Source organism: Pholcus phalangioides, unplaced genomic scaffold (genome assembly GCF_987345545.1).
Source record: "Pholcus phalangioides strain wild (caught in Gottingen) unplaced genomic scaffold, Ppha-v1.0 ptg000015l_1, whole genome shotgun sequence".
NCBI lineage: Eukaryota > Metazoa > Arthropoda > Arachnida > Araneae > Pholcidae > Pholcus > Pholcus phalangioides.
The window spans coordinates 69,936,056-69,956,877 of record NW_028301608.1 but is presented as its reverse complement, the minus strand read 5'-3'; the positions used below and the strand labels follow the sequence as shown (position 1 = coordinate 69,956,877).

The 20,822-nt window shown below is 42.2% G+C and overlaps 1 protein-coding gene across 2 annotated transcripts in view; it reads left to right on the top strand.

Annotated features, from left to right (window-relative positions):
- LOC149076622 (fatty-acid amide hydrolase 2-A-like) overlaps positions 1-16,783 on the top strand; it is a 39,903-nt gene extending 23,120 nt beyond the window's left edge. Inside the window, exons 5-7 of one of the 2 annotated variants that reach the window (XM_089244239.1) lie at positions 12,756-12,910; positions 13,171-13,269; positions 14,932-16,783. In XM_089244239.1, coding sequence (XP_089100365.1) covers positions 12,756-12,910; positions 13,171-13,269; positions 14,932-15,531 — 854 coding nt within the window. In that variant the 3' untranslated portion in view covers positions 15,532-16,783. The remainder of the gene's footprint in view (positions 1-12,755; positions 12,911-13,170; positions 13,270-14,931) is intronic. The other variant, XM_089244240.1, reaches the window with a different exon arrangement.
- The last annotated feature ends 4,039 nt before the right edge of the window (positions 16,784-20,822 follow it).

Here is a 20,822-nt window from a genome sequence, read left to right as displayed (position 1 = left end):
CGAGCGTAGCGAGCGGGAAGCGGATATATCCGCGGCGCAAGCGAAGCGCGCCGCGTTACTTGTTGGTCGATTTTCTTGCTACAGGGGTTTTCTACAGGTATCATGGTCATTTTATCAAGAATGACCATGAATGACCATCAAAATCGACCAACAAGTAACGCGGCGCGCTTCGGTTGCGCCGCGGATATATCCGCTTCCCGCTCGCTACGCTCGGTCGACCTGGGTAAATATTGACTTTGTTCCTACAGCACCAAGAGATCTGTAATCCAATAAGGATAAAATCAGACGAAAGGAAAAAATAATCTTTAAAAATTCTTTACGGATCGGTGCGACCCTTTTCGTGTGCCATACGAAGTACAGCCTACAGGTGTCAGAGCATGCAATATTATTTGTACTTAAAGATATAGGTATAGATGCATTTATTAATGACCTTTATACTGTTTCTGTAGAATATTTATTTCATTAAATATTAATTAATATTATGTAATAAATTAATGTTATTCATATTAATCAAGTGACGTCACAGTCTGCCCAATCGCTGTCGTGGTTATAAATATCATCAAATACAGCGAAATTCAAGTATTTGATTCGTCAAAGCCGCACAGGTGGTCAAGGGCGTCCGAATTCCAGATGTCAACAAAAAAAACAAACATGGCACCCCGGTGGAAAAATATGTAGCCAGATTAAAACGCTCATATTACCTTTAATTTAAATTCATCACTTCAATAAAAGAGTATTTATCATAAAATTTATGAAAGGTAATTATATATAACAATTAAAGTTAGTTTCAGTGTGTGGCATGATCAAAAAACTAATAATTTAGGGAATATCATGGCTCCACGTCTTATTAGGGTTACCATAGCTATAATTCTTGAGGAATTATGGGTAATATGAAACTCGCCAAACTTGTTACAGAGATTTCGCCAAGTTGGCAGGAAACCCGATTACGGAAATATAGCCGAAAAATTCAACAAACGCACAAAATTCGTACAATATATTTTCCCCGTACAATGGGGTTAAGGCGAGAGCAGCACGGGAACGAATATTATTATTTATTAAAACATATTTATATATTAATTACACAGAAAGAGAAATGCGACGGCGTCGATGGCACATGGCGAACTCAACGGTTGAAGACGAACAACTCTCAACGTTCGTAGATTAGTGGTGTCGACAGATATATCGTGTCCTCACAGAAAGACTTTCTCCTTCTGCCAGTATCCGTGCTGCCATCTGTCAGGTTTTTACTTATAAATACAAATACAAGCCACAACAGGCAAATTGCCCAACGAGGTGGCTGACTTAAGAACATCATGGATCCCCGAGCCATTTTTTGGAAGCCCTACCTACTACTGCTACACCACACACCCCCCCCCCCGCGGAACCCCCAACGAATCGGTACATGTGGGAATGAGCGTGTACGTGTAGTGAAACCTGACGTGAAGTTTTTTTTGTTTCTCTGTAATGCTTGTTACGTGTAGTGCTGCCATCTGCCACCAGTTTTTCAAACTATGAGTGAAGTGTTATGATTGAATGATTTATCGTTGTAGGACTGTTGCTCTCTGTGGCGAGACATTTTAACGGGGAGATCGGCTCGCATTTGCGCCTTGAAGGTGGGAACCACAGAAAACCAACTTCAGCCGACCACCACTGTGGGGTTCGAACCCGGATCCTCGCATCGCGAGTCCGTCACTATAACCACTCGACCACCACAGCGGCGGCAAACCCCACAGTACTCTCCCACCAGTGACTTCAGTCACGATTTATAGCGATCAGGTAATCGGACTTTTCTCCCACTACGAGTGGTAGGTTCGGTGGTCTTTTCACTGGCTGAAAGTTTTGTGGTAGCACATCTTCCTGCAGCAAAAATGCTGGCTTTAGTCGGTCTATGGACACCGTTTCATGCTTATCTTTAATCCGTAACACGAAGCATTTGGGCGTCCGCTGCATGACTCCAAACGGGCCATCATAAGTGGACTGGAGCGGAGGCTTCACGGCATCTCTGCGCACAAACACGTGAGTCTGAAGTGCTGGATGAATGAAGACCTTCAGTTTATTGTGGTTAGCAATAGGAACGGGCGCAATATTACGCATGGTGTTCGCTAGTTGTGCTGCGAATGTGAGTGGATCCGTGGGCTACTTGGAACCAAGAACTCGGCGGGTAACCGCAGTGTGGCACCATAGAGCAGTTCTGCACATGTGGCCTTGAGTTCGGGTTGATAGGTTGAGCGGAGGGCAAGGAGAACAATTGGTAAGACATCTACCCATCGGTCGGTGAGTTGGCACTTTAGAGCTGCCTTTAGTGGCCGATGGAAGTTTTCGACTAGGCCGTTGCCTTGAGAATGAAATGATGTCGTTCGAAGTTTTTGTATTCCTAGCAGCTGCGTCAGTTCTTGGAATAACTGTGCCTCGAACTGTCGACCTCTGTCAGTGGTGATTCTGCTAGGTACGCCGAATCAGGAAACCCAAGTTGACACAAAAGATCTTGCAACTGTTTCCGCCGAGATATCTGCAACAGGCACTACTTCCGGCCAGCGTGTGAATCTGTCAATCATCGTTATTGCGTATCGGTTGCCCTGGCTTGGTGGAAGTGGTCCGATGATATCGATGTGTACGTGGTCGAATCTTGCGTTCGGTAGCAAGAATGTTCCTGAGTCGCTGACCGTGTGACGTTGCACTTTCGTCCGTTGACATGGTATGCACGATGTCACCCATGTTTTACAGTCTTTCTTGACCGACGGCCAGACGAAGCGCTCAGTGATGAGTCGTTGCGTTGCTTTCACTCCTGGATGCGAGAGTCCATGAGTTACCTTGAAGACTTGTAGTCGAAAGTCCTTTGGTATATACGGTCTGACTCTTCCGTCGGAAATGTCGCATAAGACTTCGGCTGAAGTTCCAGGTAGGAGAAGCTTCTGAAGCTGCAATGAGGAATCCGTCTGCAACTCGGGCAACTCTGGATCGGTCGTCTGTGCTTGAGCAATTGCTTCGTAATCGATTTGGCTGGAGAGTTCGATCGCATTTATTCGGGAGAGAGCATCAGCAACCTGATTGCCACAACCTTTCCCGTAACGAATGTCAGTCGTAAATTGTGAAATGAACGAAAGCTGTCGGGTCTGTCGAGGAGAAGTTTTTTCCGGTTTTTGATTGAAGGCAAACGTTAATGGCCTATGGTCTGTGAGAATGCAAAACTGCCTTCCTTCGAGCATGAACTGGAAATGTTTGCAGCAAGCAATTCTCGGTCATAGGCGCTGTACTTTTGTTCTGTCTCACTCAGTTTTCTCGAGAAAAAACCGAGTGGCTCGAGTTTATTGTTGTTGATTTGGTGAAGTGCACCCCCAATAGCGTAATCCGATGCATCAACACACAAGGCTATCTGAGCGTTAGGATTAGGGTGCACATAGGATTAGTGTCGCCTGAGCTAACTGCTGCTTGGTTTCTGTGAACGCCTGTCGATCTTCTTCTGTCCAAGGTATATCTTTTTTTTTCGTTTTTATTAGAGCCTTTGAGAAAAGCAGTTAATCTGGCTTGCTTGTGTGCAGCGTGTGGAAAGAACCTTCGATAAAAATTTAAAAGTCCTAGAAATTGTCTCAGATCTCTGATGGTCTTCGGCAACGGGTAGTCTAGGATAACTTGTACTTTTTCGGGTAGAGGTCCAATGCCGGCTGCAGAAACCTTATGGCCGAGAAACGAAAGTTCCGACACTCCGAATTCACACTTGGATACGTTGAGCTTTATACCATATTGGGCTAGCTGTCGAAATATTTGTCGGCCGAGAAACGAAAGTTCCGACACTCCGAATTCACACTTGGATACGTTGAGCTTTATACCATATTGGGCTAGCTGTCGAAATATTTGTCGGCCGAGAAACGAAAGTTCCGACACTCCGAATTCACACTTGGATACGTTGAGCTTTATACCATATTGGGCTAGCTGTCGAAATATTTGTCGGCCGAGAAACGAAAGTTCCGACACTCCGAATTCACACTTGGATACGTTGAGCTTTATACCATATTGGGCTAGCTGTCGAAATATTTGTCGGAGATGGGATACATGAGAATCTTCATCGGCTGAAAAAACGAGTATGTCATCTAGGTAAGCGAAACAGTTCGGAACGTCACGGAGAATTTCATTGATGAAACGTTGAAAGCACTGGGCAGCGTTGCACAGACCGAAATTCAGGAACGGAAACTCAAACAGTCCGAAAGGTGTGATGATAGCGGTTTTGTGAATGTCCGGTTCATTGACTGGAATAGCGTGATATGCTCGTAAGATGTCTAATTTTGAAAAGATGTTCATAGCATGAAGAGCATGTGAAAAGTCCTGGATAACGGTCAGGGACGGTTTGCGCATTCAGCCGTCGATAATCTCCGACAGGACGAATTGCGCCATTAGCTTTCGGCACAATGTGTAATGGGGAGGCCCAAGAGCTTTTGGAAGGCCTGCAAATGCCCTGTTCTACCATGTACTCGAATTCTTTTTAACTGTATCAAGCACCTGTGGATTCAACCTTCGAGGCCGGCTGTGTATGGGCGGGCCAGTGGTCTGAATATAATGAACGGTGTTGTGTTTCACAGAGCGAAAAGTTTCATATGGATTAGTTAACTCTGGAAACTCCTTCAAAATGGACTGGTAGCGAGAGAAGTCGTCAATCACACGAACGGTACACTGGGAACAAGCTTGAGATATGCCGGAGATGCTGAGGTTGGTGATAGAGTCGACTAGACGTTTATTTTTGAGATCGACCAAGAGGCCGAATGTCCAAGAAAATCAGCACCGATTATGGGAACGGCTACTTGCGCGACGATAAAGTTCCACTTGAAGCACCTCCTGAGCCCAAGGTCTAAGTTAATGAGTTCGGTACCATAAGTTTTGATCCTGGATTGATTTGCGGCATACAGTTCGAGTGGATCGGGATTGTGATTTTGCGAGTTGCGACCTACCGGAACGCATGATACGTCACTGCCGGTATCGATCACATATCGACGATTTGTGGTCTTGTCGTAAACATGTAGCCTGTGACTTATGGAAAGAGGTAAGCTACCACCCACTGGCTGCTGAGTGGCAGCTGCTACTCGTTTCCCGACTTTGAGAAAGTGCAAGGATCTCTGCATTTGCGAGCTAAATTTCCGAAATGGGCATGATAATAACAGTGTCAGTCGTTCAGTTCCGATGCAAAATTTTGACGTGGCTGTTGCGACGTATTGGAGCCCCTAGAAAATGAACGTCGGTCACGAGAGGTCGATCGTGAACGTCGAAATCTTAGATGATTAACCTGCTCTGTCAATTTGGAAACTTGTTTTTGTAAGTCCGCTATGAGAGGCGAAATCACGGTAACAGCATTTGAAGATTCGTCATCGGTCGCGAGAGAATACGTCACTCTTGGATCAACAGCAACTTCGTGGATTTTATCTGCCAGTGTGGCAAGCTGCGTCAACTCCTCGGTGGAGGCGGAAAGAATAGATTGAATTGTCGTAGGCAACCGCTGGAGCCATAGGTTGTTCAAAAAGTCATCGTCAGTTTTGTCCCTTGATAACTCTCGCATTTGACGGAGCAGAAATGACGGTTTGTTGTCGCCCAATTGTAGGTCCCCCAAAGGTTTACGTATTCGTGTGGCTTCCGAATCAGCAAATTCTGCGATTAATCTTCGTTTCAATGCCTCATATTTGTTTCCGGAGGTTGGAAAACGAAATCAGAAACGTGAGATAAAGTATCTGCGTCGATTGAGGCGATGAGCGCGGCATATTTAGTTTCGTCTCTCGTGATACCCGATAAAAGAAACGACGCCTCGACATGGGAAAACCATAATGCGATGTTCTGGTGCCAAAAAGGTGGCATTTTTAAGCCTATACGATCGATTTGAGCAGTGGCACCCTCGGCGTTAGTGACAGACATATTGTACGATACAATATACACAATTTCGTAATAAAATGATATGTGCGAGGACCTCGACTTTATATAGAACGGAAATTTACAGTTCCTATATACATGGTTCTGACGGCTCTCCCGAAAAGGACGAAATTGGGACTTAAGTGATTATCGCTGTGATCTTCAGAAGCGAAAGTATTCACGGCATGCGATTGTCGTAAATATCCAAGCTGTCGGCGTAAATCCTTGGACGAAGGTGACGCACGATGTGAGTTCCCGCGTGAATTGGCTTCACAAATTGTCCACAAGTCCTGGCCTCAATGCCATTTCCATTGATGTCGATGGTACGTGTTTCGAGTCCTAGGGTCACCACTAAGGCGAGAGCGGTACGGGAATGAATACAATTATTTATTAAAACATATTTACACAGAAAGAGAAATGCGACGCCGTCGATGGCACGTGGCGAACTCAACGGTTGAAGACGAACAACTCTCAACGTTCGTAGATTAGTGGTGTCGACAGATATATCGTGTCCTCACAGAAAGACTTTCTCCTTCTGCCAGCATCCGTGCTGCCATCTGTCAGGTTTTTACTTGACGGCAAACCCCACAGGGTACTTGTCGCGATTTCCAGATTTTGTGGTGATAACAGACGAGATGGGGTTGGGAGTTGGAGAAAAGTTTCGGAGTTTCGTTAAGAATATATGTACATTGATCTATATATATATAATTGTAATTGTGTTCTTTGTACAAACCTGCCAAATTTTGCATACATGCGAAACAGAACCCGGATCGAACAAGTTACTTTAACAGTTCGTCAGAGCAGGACAAATGTCCGAAATGGGCGATAAACCGTCGGGCAGCAAATGGTTTTGGAACATTTCGGAATATTTACTTTGGTTACCAGGCTCCCTAACAACGCATTTATGACGTGAATATGCCTTTACCATGGTTTGTCATTTCTGCCAGTACAAACATATGTAATAGTTTATTCCTTTACACACAATGTTTTGTCCCTTTTCCAGTCCTCCTAGTAATTGAAGAAATCCTGGGCAGCGCTGGGTATTATAGCTAGTTTAGGCATATTTTAAGAGCAAGTGGGGGGGGGGGGGACATGCCATCTCATCTGTTATCTTACACTCATGATATTTATATACAAGGATACAACAAACAAAACAAAAATCTTATTGTATAACCGGGATTCTCAAACTGTGTTCTGCCGAGGATTGCTTGGTGCTCGCGAAGATATCGGTGATTTAATGGAAGAACGGTTTTTGTAATACCTTCATACGACTGAATGGAGCACAGGGCGAATACGAAACGAAGAATAGGACCACGGGAACCATACTCTATCTATCGCGAGATGTACATGGCAGAACGACCCCGAGAACCACACTCTACTGCGAGATGTAATTACAGCAGAAGGGGCGTGAGAACAGTACTCTATAGCGAGATGTACAAAGCAGAATGAGACCACGAGAACCCCACTCTATCTATCTCAAGATGTATATAGCAGAGGGGTATCTATCGTGAGATGTACAAAGAGAGCAGAAGGACCACGAGAACACTATCTATCACGAGATTTATGTAGCAGAACGATGTCGGGAACCATACTCTATCAAGAAATATGCATAGCAGAAGGACCACGAGCACCACATTCTATCTCGAGATGGAATGGGTCTCTAAAGGACCACGGGAAAGCATTTGTAGGTATAAAGGACGTAAAATAAAGTGTCATGTCATGTCATGTCACGACCACGGGAACTACACACTATCGCAAAAGGTAAATGTAGCGGAAGGGGACATGAAGACAGTAATCTGTTGCGAGATGTACATAGCAGAAGGACCACGTGAACCACGTGCTATCTATCGCGAGATATATATAGCAGAAGGACACGAGAAAAGCATGATAGCCGAGAGCGATGAGATCTCTCATCACTCTGGTATTCTCTTAAAGTACCAAACGATGTTTAGAGGTGTCGCGAGTTCCATATCCGATTCGTCCTTGTCAGAAACTTTCCTGACGCACGGTGAGACAACATGACCACAGAAAAAGATTGCTGCCGTTCGGAATCGGCAATAAATTATGTCCCGGTCTAATTAGCCCTCGTGTGCAGAAGGTGACCATGGTGCCACAAAAACAATCAAACAATCGACCAAAAGAATCATACTCTATCTATCACCAGATTTGCCGTTGTGGAGTTGTCATAGTAACGAACTTGCATCCCGGGGACTCGAAACCGACCATGACCCCCGCTTTGTCCTCCATAGGGGATTAAACTCGTCACCCAGAGAGTCTGGGCCATGGTGGAAGAGCGATGTGACGTCCGGAGCACTGAACACCGAAACACCACCAGTGGGCAAGAAGACACAAAGTTGAGGTTACATTAGCAGGTGCACACGAACGTCGCCAGCAGGCTTCGAAGGGGGACCCACGAATTACTGTAGACATATATAAACATTATACACTGCTCAAAAAAGTGAAGAAAACCGTGCGAGACAGCCACGTATTGGCATACAATGGATAGTACACGCGTATCAATGCGCGATACAGAAAAAAGACGTACAAAAATTTGGAATTAAGCTTTAATTCTTTGAAAATATGGAAAAAAACATGAAAAGATGATTTAGGGCAACAATTTGGTTACATGTAAACGATAAAAAAAAGCACTGTTTAGACATGGTGCATGAGTTTTAATAGGGCGTGTGGTCTCCTCGAACAGCTAAGACTGCTGAACACCAGGGATGCGTTTGCCATGGATGCGATGAGGTTATCGATCAGACTTTGGGGATTACTGTTCCACTCCTGAAGAAGTGCAATCTGCAAGTCTCGGACAGTAACAGGCGGCCTTGGTCCCGCAGCAATGCGTCGTCCGAGCATGTCCCAAAAACATGCTCGATTGGATTCAGGTCAGGAGAGCACGCTGGCCATTCCATACGCTGTATTGTTTCAGCTTCAAGCATGTTCTCCACCAGACGAGCTCTATGCGGTCGGGCATTATCATCCTGGAAAACAAAGGAATCTCCAATGGCTCCAGCGTAAGGGATGACATGAGGTCGCAGTATCTCGTCTGCATACCTTCGGGCCGTCAAAGTGCCATTCCGAATGATATGCAGGTCCGTACGTCCGGCTATGCTGATTCCATCCCATACCATCCAACCAGCTCGTCTGTATTGTGACCTTTCACGAACGAATGCGGGGTTATTTGGAGTGCCCCTGTCCCTCCATACCAGAACACGTCGGGTGTCACATTCCAGACTGAATCGGGACTCGTCTGTAAACAGCACTTGGCTCCAATCATGTTGCTCCCAATCTCGATGTTCAGCAGCCCATCTTCTTCGGGCCGCATGGTGGCGTGGGGTCAACGGAATGCAGACCATTGGCCTACGTGCATAGAGCCCTCCCTCATGAAGCCGATTACGTACTGTTTGGCTGGACACCCTTCGTCCTGTTGCCAAGACCCACCTTCTTTGCAGCTGCGTAGCATTCTTTGTTCTGTTTCGACGGGCTGTTAACCGTATATACCGGTCATCAGTTGCTGTAGTGGCGCGTGGCCGACCTTGCCCTGGTCGACGTCTAACATTTCCTGTTTCTTGGAATAGATTCCACAGCCTTGCACCAACACTTCTGGCGACTCCAACAGCGTCCGCGACACTACGTTGTGTTTGCCCGGATTCCAGTCTGCCTATAACACGCCATGCCATGGATTCCGGTAAATCACGTTGTTGAGACATCCTCAAGTCACCTTGTCTCAAAAAAAAAAAAAAATACTGCGCAATCGAATTTCACAGTTACGGCAGTAAAACAGACGTTTCTGCAACATCCCGATTTCTGCCCTTATCTCCTTTTTCTGGTTTTTGACGTCATGAACTTTGATTTGCATATGAAGTTTTCTTCTTACGTTTCCTGCTAGGCTTTAAATTATGGACGATTCATTTTATGTTACTTATTGGTATACATCTTTGCGTAATTTTGTTAAAACCATGTGCTCCCCTAATTGTTTTGAGCATTGTATATACCATTTACAGGGTGATTTAAAACTCAACGTACAAACTTTTAGGAGAGGTAGAAACACAAAAACAAAACAGAATCATGCAGGAATGTATGAATGGAAACCTGATCAGCTGGAGGATAAACCAAGATGCAGAAATGAAAAGCCAATAATGGGTGGAAAAAAATCTTTATTTAGCGATACGTTACACGAGGACAGTACGTGTACACGTTAAGTTCCACAGCAAGTGCTCAAAGTTTTTACCATCCACGGTTATGCACGTTTGAGGGCGCACCGACCTCGTCCCAAGAATCACTGTCGCAGCTGCAAACGTCCATGAAAATCCGGATATTTTTGAAGGTATTCGACAATCAATGCGTCGGCGTTGTGAAGCGTGCATAACTGTAGATGGTAAAAACTTTGAGTACTTGCGAAATACCGTATATACTCGTGTATAAGCCGACTCGTATATAAACCGACCCCCGTACTTCAGGACCACCAAAACCGCAATAAATTGAAAACCTGTGTATAAGCCGACCCCAAAAAATCCGTGCATTTCAGAGAAAAAAAATTTCTTACATTTCCATGCAAAATGAATAGCTTACGGAAATTTACAACAGAAAACGATTCTAACTTTTTGAACCGTTTCTTCTGAGTTTCCAAGCTCATCGTAATCCATCAGATCATCATAGAGGGTGCGGCATCGCCCCTATGATGGGTACGCTGTCATGGCCATTGTCACTTTCAAAGAGGATATCCTCTTTAGTTCCGTCCGTCGCATTGCTGATGCAACACTTTTTGAAGGATCGGATGATAATTTCGGTGGAGACAGAATTCCACGCCTCATGTACCCATTGGCACACGAGGCTAATGTCGGGTTTCTTCAAGGCACCACTTTTTGTAGTTTCTTCATCATCGGAACTCATCCATTCGATCCACTAATTCCTCAAATAGTCTTTGAAAGGCTTGTTGATGCTTACATAAGGCTTTACAATCGACGTTAGCCCACCTGGTATCAATGATGTTTTCGATTTCGTTGCCTCGTCTTTGACATTTTCGGGGGTTTGAACATATCCCCTACCAATAATGCCGGTTTCCCGAACACTGCCACAAAAATGACTACTGATTGTGTGGGATCGATATTTTCTCATCAAAAACTGACCCGAGAGTATAAGCCGACCCCCCCCCCCCCGTCACTTGAGGAATGAATTTTTCCACACAAAAAACTCGGCTTATACACGAGTATATACGGTATATACTGTATATATCCCCGTGTAAAGTATCGCTGAATAAAGAGTTTTTCCACCCATTATTGGATTGTCATTTCTGCATCTTGGTTTATCCTCAAGCTGATTAGGTTGGGGTTTCCGGTCATACATTCCTGCGTGCTTCTGTTTTGTTTTTGTGTTTTCTACCTCCCCTAAAAGTTTGTAAGTGGAGTTTTTAATCACCCTGTATATATAAACATATACATATAAACACATAGGGCAGGGGCCCAAATATCATCCATTTAAGCCATTATTTTAATTAGAGAACTAATTCATGTGCAATTTGTATAAAAAATTGTTCTATTCTATTGTCTAAAACTCTAGCAGAGATCATTTTCACACACCCAAAGAAAATTTTTTTGGAAATTTTTCCTATATTAAAAAAAGTGTTCCTAAAATCGCTTACGTCTAAAATGGGTTCAAATAAAGTTTGATTTACGTTGCGAATATACTTTCTTTATTAAACGTGAAAATTAAGACACAACAAAACATCAAAAGTAATACAAGATAATTTTTTTTTTACTTTTAGAAATATAATTAACGTACCCTTTTAACGCTTTTCCTAAATACAACATAAAAACTTAGGAGCATTTTACGCAAACAACGTTTTGTTTTCTTTACTTTTCTCTTATCGCATTTTTCGTGGGACCATTTGTTACACATCAAACATTTTAACCATGTTTTTCTCCATGAAATCGTTTGAGTAAAGTCCTCCACAAATTTAACATTGGGCATCATTATCTTATTGGCCACAACTGCTGTCGTTGTTGTTAGTTGATACATGTGGAGGTTCTTCATATTATGAAGAGGAAAAACTTCCGTTTTACCGATTTCCATTTTTTCGGAGCAGGTTCCTTTCCTTTACAGCTTTGCCTGATGTTTTTTGCCATTGTCTTGCCAGAAGTTGACGAACTTTCAAGTGATAATGCTTTTTCCTTATTTTTCTTTTCCGGAGACAAGGCAAGGTATCTGTTGAAAAAAAGAGGGAGGCATTTCCTATATATACCTAAACCTTTTTTTCTTGAAAAAATGGATGGCGTAAATTATTTCTAATGGCAAGTTGAAATTCCACCCTTTTCACATCATTTGCCGTAAGGGTGTGAACATAGTCCACGCGTGTTTCCGATTCTGAAAACCCGCGTCGTCTTCGATTGGTTAAAAACCCCAAATAAGTTTTGTCCATTTGTAAATAATACTCAACAAATTGATCTTCTGCATAAGGAGATCTTCAGTTAAGTTCATCTTCAGATTTTTTGATTTTTTTATGCAGTCTTCTTGATAAAGCTTATAATCCTTGCTGCTGTGTTTTTATTTTTTGATTGTTTGAGTGTGAACCATTTGACCTCCCCCCGCATTGTTTTCTATTGTTTTCGGAATATATGTGCATGTGTGGATGGCTTGTAAATTTGTACTCTGTAGCACATAGTGAACTGGAGTACTTACCACTGTACCACATTGTGGGACAATGTACGATGATTCAGTAGTAGAGATTATTCATTCATGTATTAGTGGTGGAGGGGGGGGCCAGACGAGTATTCATAATAAACACACATACTGAATCGTTTGTGCATCTTTGGTTTCGTTGATTTTGACTGCGATTTGACATGTTTTTGTGATTCAATTTTTTACAGTTGTGGTGCCGAACCGTGGTCATTACCCTCCTACAGAGCCTGTATTGCAGGCATATATCGGAACTGGTCCCATGTGCCGGTACGCGTCAGACTTGAAACCGATGCTAGAGGTTATGGCCGGACCCAACGTCACTTACTTGGAACTACAGAAAGAGGCAAGTTATAATTGATTCGATTTTTTTATCCGTTCGTGATAAAGGAGGAAAAACAATATTTCGAGACAGTGGGTAAGAGGATTCCAGGTTGAAGAGCTGTGTCACACAAATAATTTCGTCCACTGCCTTTTAGCCCGGCATTTTCTTCCCTTGACGCAGAAAATGAAAGCTAAGCCTTATACATTTATGTCAGCGTGTATCAAACACACGCATCGAAAAGCATTAAAAATGTTGATTAATTTACATTTAATCATCAACAGGTTCAAATAAAGTCTCTGAAAGTTTATTACATGGAAAACGATGGGAACGGAAACTTCACTTTGCCAGTGGCACCCCCAGTAAAAGAAGCACTAAACAGAGTACGTATTTCAAAATTATCTACCGATTTCAACGAAATGTAGCAGAAATCATCATTGCAGATCAAGTAAGAATTTTTCAACGATGTTATCCCCCTCCCCCCTCAAATTGCAAAATTGCAATCAATTTACAATTGCCTGAAAGGGCGATGAATATGTGAGTGATTGCGTGCGCATTCACGCATTCTTTACGAGGAAGAATTCTTCTAAATACGTTAAGAGAATGTCAATTCAAAATACATTGTAAGACAGAGAAAATACCATACCATAATGAAGCAAACGTTTGCGTCAAAGTGGAGTTGCGAGAAGTGCCGAAATGAACGTCCCACGAATGCCAAGCGTTTGTGGAACATAAGGCATCGGTAGAATATTTCCCTCCTCCACAAAAAGAAGACGAGCTGCGGGTCACACCAACAATGTATGGTGTACGATACCACAGGTTTCGGACCCTCATCAGTTCAATGTAACGACGTGTTTAGGGATGTTTTGCCCGAAAAGAGACCGCAACATCTCATCGATGGCTTGTGTATATGTCTTATTGGTTAATATCCGTTGAAATAGAATAATTCGTTCCATTCTTTGTTATCTGTCTATACACAGGCGTGAAGTTATTGGCACTATTAAGAGGCTGAAATATATTGGGGAAGAGGCATACGTGGTGGAGAGGTGCTCAGAGGCCTGTATCCCCCCCACAAGCCACCAAAATATTAGAAAAAAATTAATACTGCACCAAAAAAATTAAAATATCGAAAGAAAATACCCTTTATATGCTCTATTAACTAATTTCTGTTAATTTAACTGAATGGCAACATAAAATTTCTGGGACAGAAAATTTTTGTGACTCCAATGCTTTTTGTGCCTCCTCCAAAAGTCTATCCTGCGTACGGCCCTGGGGGGGGGGTCTTCGGGCCGGATACCAGTTTACGCCTAGGTCTATCTAAATACAGATTTTGAACTTTTTCCAAACGTTATTTTTCTGCTAGGCAGTGTATCCAGAATATAAAAATAGCCGCTGTGTGGTCATGTGCGCACCATGCTGGATTCTCAACGTGGGGATCCAGGTTCAAACTCCGGTGGCGGCACAGTGGTGGTTGGGTGAAGTTGGTTTTCTGTGGTTTTCCAACTTCGGGGAGTGAAAGCGAGCCGATCTCCCATGTGAAAAAGTCTCTCCCAAAGAGCAAGCAGACCAACAACACCATTCTTGCACATCATGAAAAATTCAAGCATTTACAATCTTTAATTTTAAATATGACAGATAGATAGCAGCACCAGCAGAATACGAAACAAGCACAATTCTGAAAACACAAGTACGTTAGGGCTTACACATACATTCAGAACACATATTCTGGAATGTATCGATTCGTTAGAAATTGCGCAAAAGGAATGTGTAAGAGGTAAATGAGCGGATAAAAGTAGTATTAGAAAATATACATGTATAAAAATAGCAGATTAAATCGGAAAATGAATGGAAAAGGTTGAGATGCCAAATGTCTTTACACATCGAAATAACGAGATGCTGTCATAAGACATCGCATCGTCGACGGGGAAGAAAACATTTCAGCGCAGTATTTTTTAAATTTTCTCATGATTAAGATAATTATGATAAGATAAAATATATGATACTTATTTTAAGTATTCATATTTAAATGCTTCTATGAATTTCAGGTTGTGGAACATTTTCGCCGGAAATGTGACGTCCCACCGCAAAAGGTTGACGTCCGAGGACTGAAACACGGATTCAAGGTGTGGGCGTACGCAATGTCTGCCACCGTTGCCAACGTAGCCAAAATAGAATTGCGAGTTTTTGGAGAAAACAACAACACGAACATTTTCAAAGAGCTTCTCGCCTGGTTCTTCGGACTATCGCCGCACACGCTACCAGTCATAGTCACTGTACTGATGGAAAAATTCGCCGGACCGAAACGCAAATCCGAAGCCGTGCCTTTCCTGAAAATTAGGCGCCAAATGGAAGCGGACTTCCAAGATTTGTTACAAGACGACTGCGTTTTCATCATGCCGACGCTGCCGGAACAGGCAGCTTTTCATTACGCTAATGCTGTCAGAGCACAGAACTGTGGTTACGTGGCACCGTTCAATATCTTGGGACTGCCCTCGACGAATTGCCCCGTCGGCCTCGACAAGAATGGACTGCCAGTTGGCGTACAGGTTATCGCCGGACTCAGGAAAGATCACATAAACCTAGCCGTTGCCAGAGAACTTGAAAAAGTATTTGGAGGATGGACGTGCCCGGGTCGAATCGTTTAACAGCAACGGGATGAACATTTTCGATTTCATCCACGATGGAATCACAAGTTGCATCGGTTCATGTTCTGTTCGCCTTACGCGAAGTCGCCGCGAAGGTCGTTCGTGATTGAGCGACATGACGTAGTGAATTATTTTTGAGTTTTTCTAGTTCTTCAACAGTGACCATTTTGAAGCTTGATCATCACGAAAACATTTTCTCGTTGGAATAATGTAATATTAATAACTGAGTGTTTCAAACCCAGATACATTATATCCTACAAGTATACCAAAAATTATGTCACCCACCCTCACCGTATTGAATTATAAGTCATATGAAGGTAACGAGAGGAAAGGGGGGAAAATAAAAAAAATAACTCAGGAAAATATAAATGCAGGAAAGAAAAGATCACATAATCGCGAAAAGCTGTCGAGTGTACTTTAGTGCGAAATACTTCTTGTGGAAATTTTAGGGAAAGCAAGAGAGAGAGAGAAAGGACTTATTCTTGTATGTCAAGTACGTTGAGGTGATCTTAATTCGAGGATCGGACGGATGGATGGATGGGTGTGTGTGTGTGTGTGCGCCGCAAGCATTTGCACTCTCGAATCAAGTGGATGTTTAAAAAAACAGCAATAAAAATACCACACATTCTAATGAAAAACGTAGAAAGAAAAATACGGGGGGGGGGAAACTATTTTACTATTTGAATTTGTGTGGGATTTTTATATGCGTTCGTGAAAAGAAATTTTTTTGAAAAAATTTTTTCTTGAAAAAAAAATTAGGAGGGGGCATAGAAATATATATGGAATGACTATACATGGAACGTTGGATTCTACTGTTCATATTGCCGTTTTTGCTGCTGAAGAAATTTTTTACACACACACACACACACACACACACACACACACACACACACACACACACACACACACACACACACACACACACAGTTTTTTAAAAAATAATTTCTCTTACTTCAAACGAAGAACTAATTTAAAGTGTAATTAACAAATACGGATAGATTGGATATACTTATATTATACTACGTTTCCCGTACACGGAACACGATGAAACTTAATCATATCGTAAAGTGGTAACCTAACCTTTCGGATTTCCTGACACATTGGATAAGTGGATTTGTTTCAGGCAACATTTAGAATGCAAACGATAGCTAATGAGAACATTTCAATATTGCTAACAATATCATTTGAAACCAAATAAAACGAGCCGAGCTCTTTTTCTTGTATTCTTGGTGACAATAAACGCTCGAAATTCATTCTAAGATTTGAATATATCTACTCGATAATATAAAATCACAAACTCGAAAAGGACCTGTTTCTATGCAACCGAAATTAGTGACGATTTTATGTTACGGAAATGGGGGACGGAAATCTGTTACGTTTTTGTGTTACGGAAGTCGGTTACGATTTTGGGTCAAGTTTTCATTTAACTCTAGCATATATCGGGACCCATTTGACCCATCGGGACCATGTTATGTGCATGTACCGAGAGGCTCCTACATCCTACAGCAGAGCCCTTAGGCTGTAATTTAGATGGCGAGCCCCCAAACCAGCTTTTCAGGGGGCCTCTCTGTAGTTAATTTATAGTGTAAAAAATCAAAAAGTGATAAGAATCGTTGTGGCCGCTGTCAGCCCTGCCCTTGTGGGGGGGGGGGGAGGTCATGCCGAGAGGTGTGTATATGTATAATATACATACAACATCAGTGCTCCCAACACACAGGGTCGGGGTACCCGGGGGGGATTGCACGTATAAGTTAAACGTTTCCATTTCCAGGGGCCCTTGATGGACCTCATTGTTTTCTTGCTGCTTTAACGTTGAAAAATTTGCGATAGCGAAAGCAAAAGATATATCCAGTCTGGGGGCCCCCATAAAATTTGCGGATTCGGTCACGGGTAGTTGCGTCGGTGGGCCTGGATTTGCATTTGTATTCGTTGGTGAAACGAATACAAATGAAAATTTTTCATGGCACTCGCACCGGGGGATGACCGACAAGCTTCCAAATCGGGGGCCCCATGTTTACAGGTTTAATTTTGGGGGCCCTGGATGAATCTCATTATTTTCTGTTGTAGAATTAGCAACAGTGGAAACCCGAGATAAAGCCAGTCTGGGGCCCCACCAAAAGTATACGAATTGGTTTCCCGAGTAATTCGTTGGGGGCCATGGATTTTATTCGTTGGTAAAACGAATACGAAGGAAAATTTTTCATGGCGATCGCAGCGCATGTTTACAGGTTTAATTTTGGGAGCCCTGGATGAATCTGATTCTTTTTTGTTGTTTAACATTGTAGAATTTGCAACAGCGGAAGACCGAAATAAATCCAGTGTGGATTCCCCACTAAAAATCTGCGTATTGTGTTCCCGCTACTGGATGTGGGGCCCTGGATTTTATTGGTTGTAAAATTGATAAAAATGAAAAAATTTCGTGGCCCCTCACGGGGGGGGGGGGGTGTCTGACAAGCATCCAGGTCAGGGCTCCATGGAAATGTTGACAGCTTCTAATTCGGTGCCCCTGGATGTATCTCATTGATTTTTGTTGTTTAACATTGTAAAATTTGCAACACATCGGTAGCCCAAGATATATCCAATGTGGGGGCCCCACTAAAATTCAGCAAATTAAATCTGGGGACCCCCATGGGGAAGTTTTCTAGGGATACTTGATGAATCTCATTTGTTTTTTGTTGCTTTATTATTATTTTTATTAAAATTCGCTTCTTCAGTAAGCTGGTGCTTTCACACGTCCGTTTCCATAGCACGCTGATGAAGTCGGACGAAGTAAACACGATATGTTGTGAAGAGAAGTGGAGGGGGGGGGGGTTTGGCTGCCAAAGGCGTATATATTATTATTAGTAGTAGTATTATATATATAGAGGGTGATTATAAAAAAACTATCCCGACATATGGGCCCCTAACTATCATACCATTCACAGAAACTGAATGAAATTTTGGCATAAAGTATTTTGATGTATGCGCTCAAGAACGATATGGAAAACAACAGTGTCACTCTAACAGTTACGGTTACAGTGAGAAAATTTCGAAAATATCAAATGGCAACCCCAAGTTTTTTGTATTGGAATGTGATCTCCATTGTGGAAAAACCCTAAATAGCGTTCGAACGGCAACTGTAGCACGAAAATCACCGGCGGTAGATAGGCTAAAAGTGAGGACAACCAATAAGGACAGAGAAGCAGCATAAAATAAAGCATTTTATTGTGTTTCACAAATTTTCCACATGACCTTGTGGAGGACTAATCAGGCCTCAGCCGAAGAAACGGTGTGACGAATGAAACGAACATTAATGCTCTGGTGCACGGCAAAGTCCTTTTTACTTTTTCCTTGCCTAGCTCCGGGGATTTTCGTGCTACAGGTGCCATTCCAACGCTATTTAGTGTTTTTCAGTATGGAGATCGCATTCCAATACAAAAAACTTGGTGTTGCCATTTGATATTTTCGAAATTTTCTCACTGTAACCGTAACTGTTGTTTTCCATATCATTCTTGAGCGCATACCTCAAAATACCTTATGCCAAAATTTCATTCATTTTCTGTGAATGGTATGATAGTTAGGGGCCCATATGTCGGGATAGTTTTTTTATAATCACCCCGTATATATATATATATATATATATATATATATATAATACTACTAATAATAATAATACACACGCCTTTGGTGGCCAAACCCCCCCCCCCCACTTCACTTCTATTATATATATATATATATAATACTAATATCTATTATATATTATATATATTTATATATATTGGAATGCTCTATTTATTCATGTCAGATTAAGGTTGCTTAATGGGTCACATTCGAAAAGGCCGCTGATGGACAATTACCGTATTCAGGGAGCAACGTTGTAAATACGCAGATTTCTAGAAATTAATGGAAAGTTGCAAAATTAGTAATATCTGAAGATGTCATGATTAGGATTTTTACAAAACATTGCTTATGGTTAGCTCAGACACTAGAAAAGACTTAGCTTAGCTTATGTCTTAAAACACTACATTATGCTTCATTGTATTGCAGCCCATTAGAAAGTATAAAATAAACAAGAGGAAAAAATTCCAAAAACATTTTTTTTTAAATTGTATTTTTGAAATCTTCTCTCGAATAAAATTTGTAGTATCATTTGGTACAGGGTCTTCAGTATACCAAAGTAGATTACCCAATATATTCCTTGTGTAGGATTTTGAGAGAGTGAATTTTCCGTTGCATCCTTCCTTCGGGAATGCTCAAAATCGCATAAGTGAGGAGAACCTGGTTGCATCTTTTTCTTCAGGTTAAGTATGAGGTAGATTCCTCCACCTGAACACTGCTCAGTGGTCAGCAGTCCAAAATCTTAAGGAATGCGCCATGCTGTCAATGACGGCATTTACGACCTCATAGGAAGACAGACAATTCAAGAGTCTGACACTTATGCTATTTGCGCACATTGCGATTCGATCGCAGAGTCACGTTGTTTCGCATATTATAGCTCGATTCAGAACTATTTTCTTGACAGCCTACTTACTGGATTTTCCGCATCAGTCGGCTTTATTTACACGAGTTTTCACCGTTTTTATGATTGTTCCTGAGTTTGTGAAGAATTCGGTGTACGTACGAACAATCACTTGCAATTCCTAATGGCGTTTTCTTGAGGTCGTAACCGAATATTCGTGAAACATATTAAGAAGTGTCCGAATGTTGTCGTTCCTTTTCAATTAAAATACTCAATTGGAACAATAAGAGAATTAACTAAATTTTTGTGCAAAATTGCATGCACGCATATACTTGAGTTATTTCGACGAGGAACAACAGAATCAACGACGGAGACCGGATCTTCGGCATCGTGATCCATTTGTTATTTATATTTTCTCGAGTTGAGAGACATTGTATTCGGATGCAAAAGAACAACAGGAAATGTCACGTATTGCTCTCTTCGGGCGAATCCATTCGATGAATACTATTTTTTGGACATTTGACGTTATACAGATACCGAGCTATATGATACACGAGTTAGACACCGGCTGAAAAATGACGATACAACTCTGACGGATGACTTTCGGTGGATAACATTCGTTTCTCTTCTCAGAGAAATACGCGAAACCACAAAAAGCGAATGGGACTCCTGTCAAGAAATATAAAATACCGCCATGCGGCTTCTGACAAATCGTGCACATCAAATGAGTATTTCGAGAAAGGAAACTGTCTCAGAGAATTTGTACAAGAGGACTGAACTTTTGCAATAGAAGTATTCTATTGGTGACTGTCATTCACATTATATTTAATGGGGAAAAAAATTGTTCCTTTTT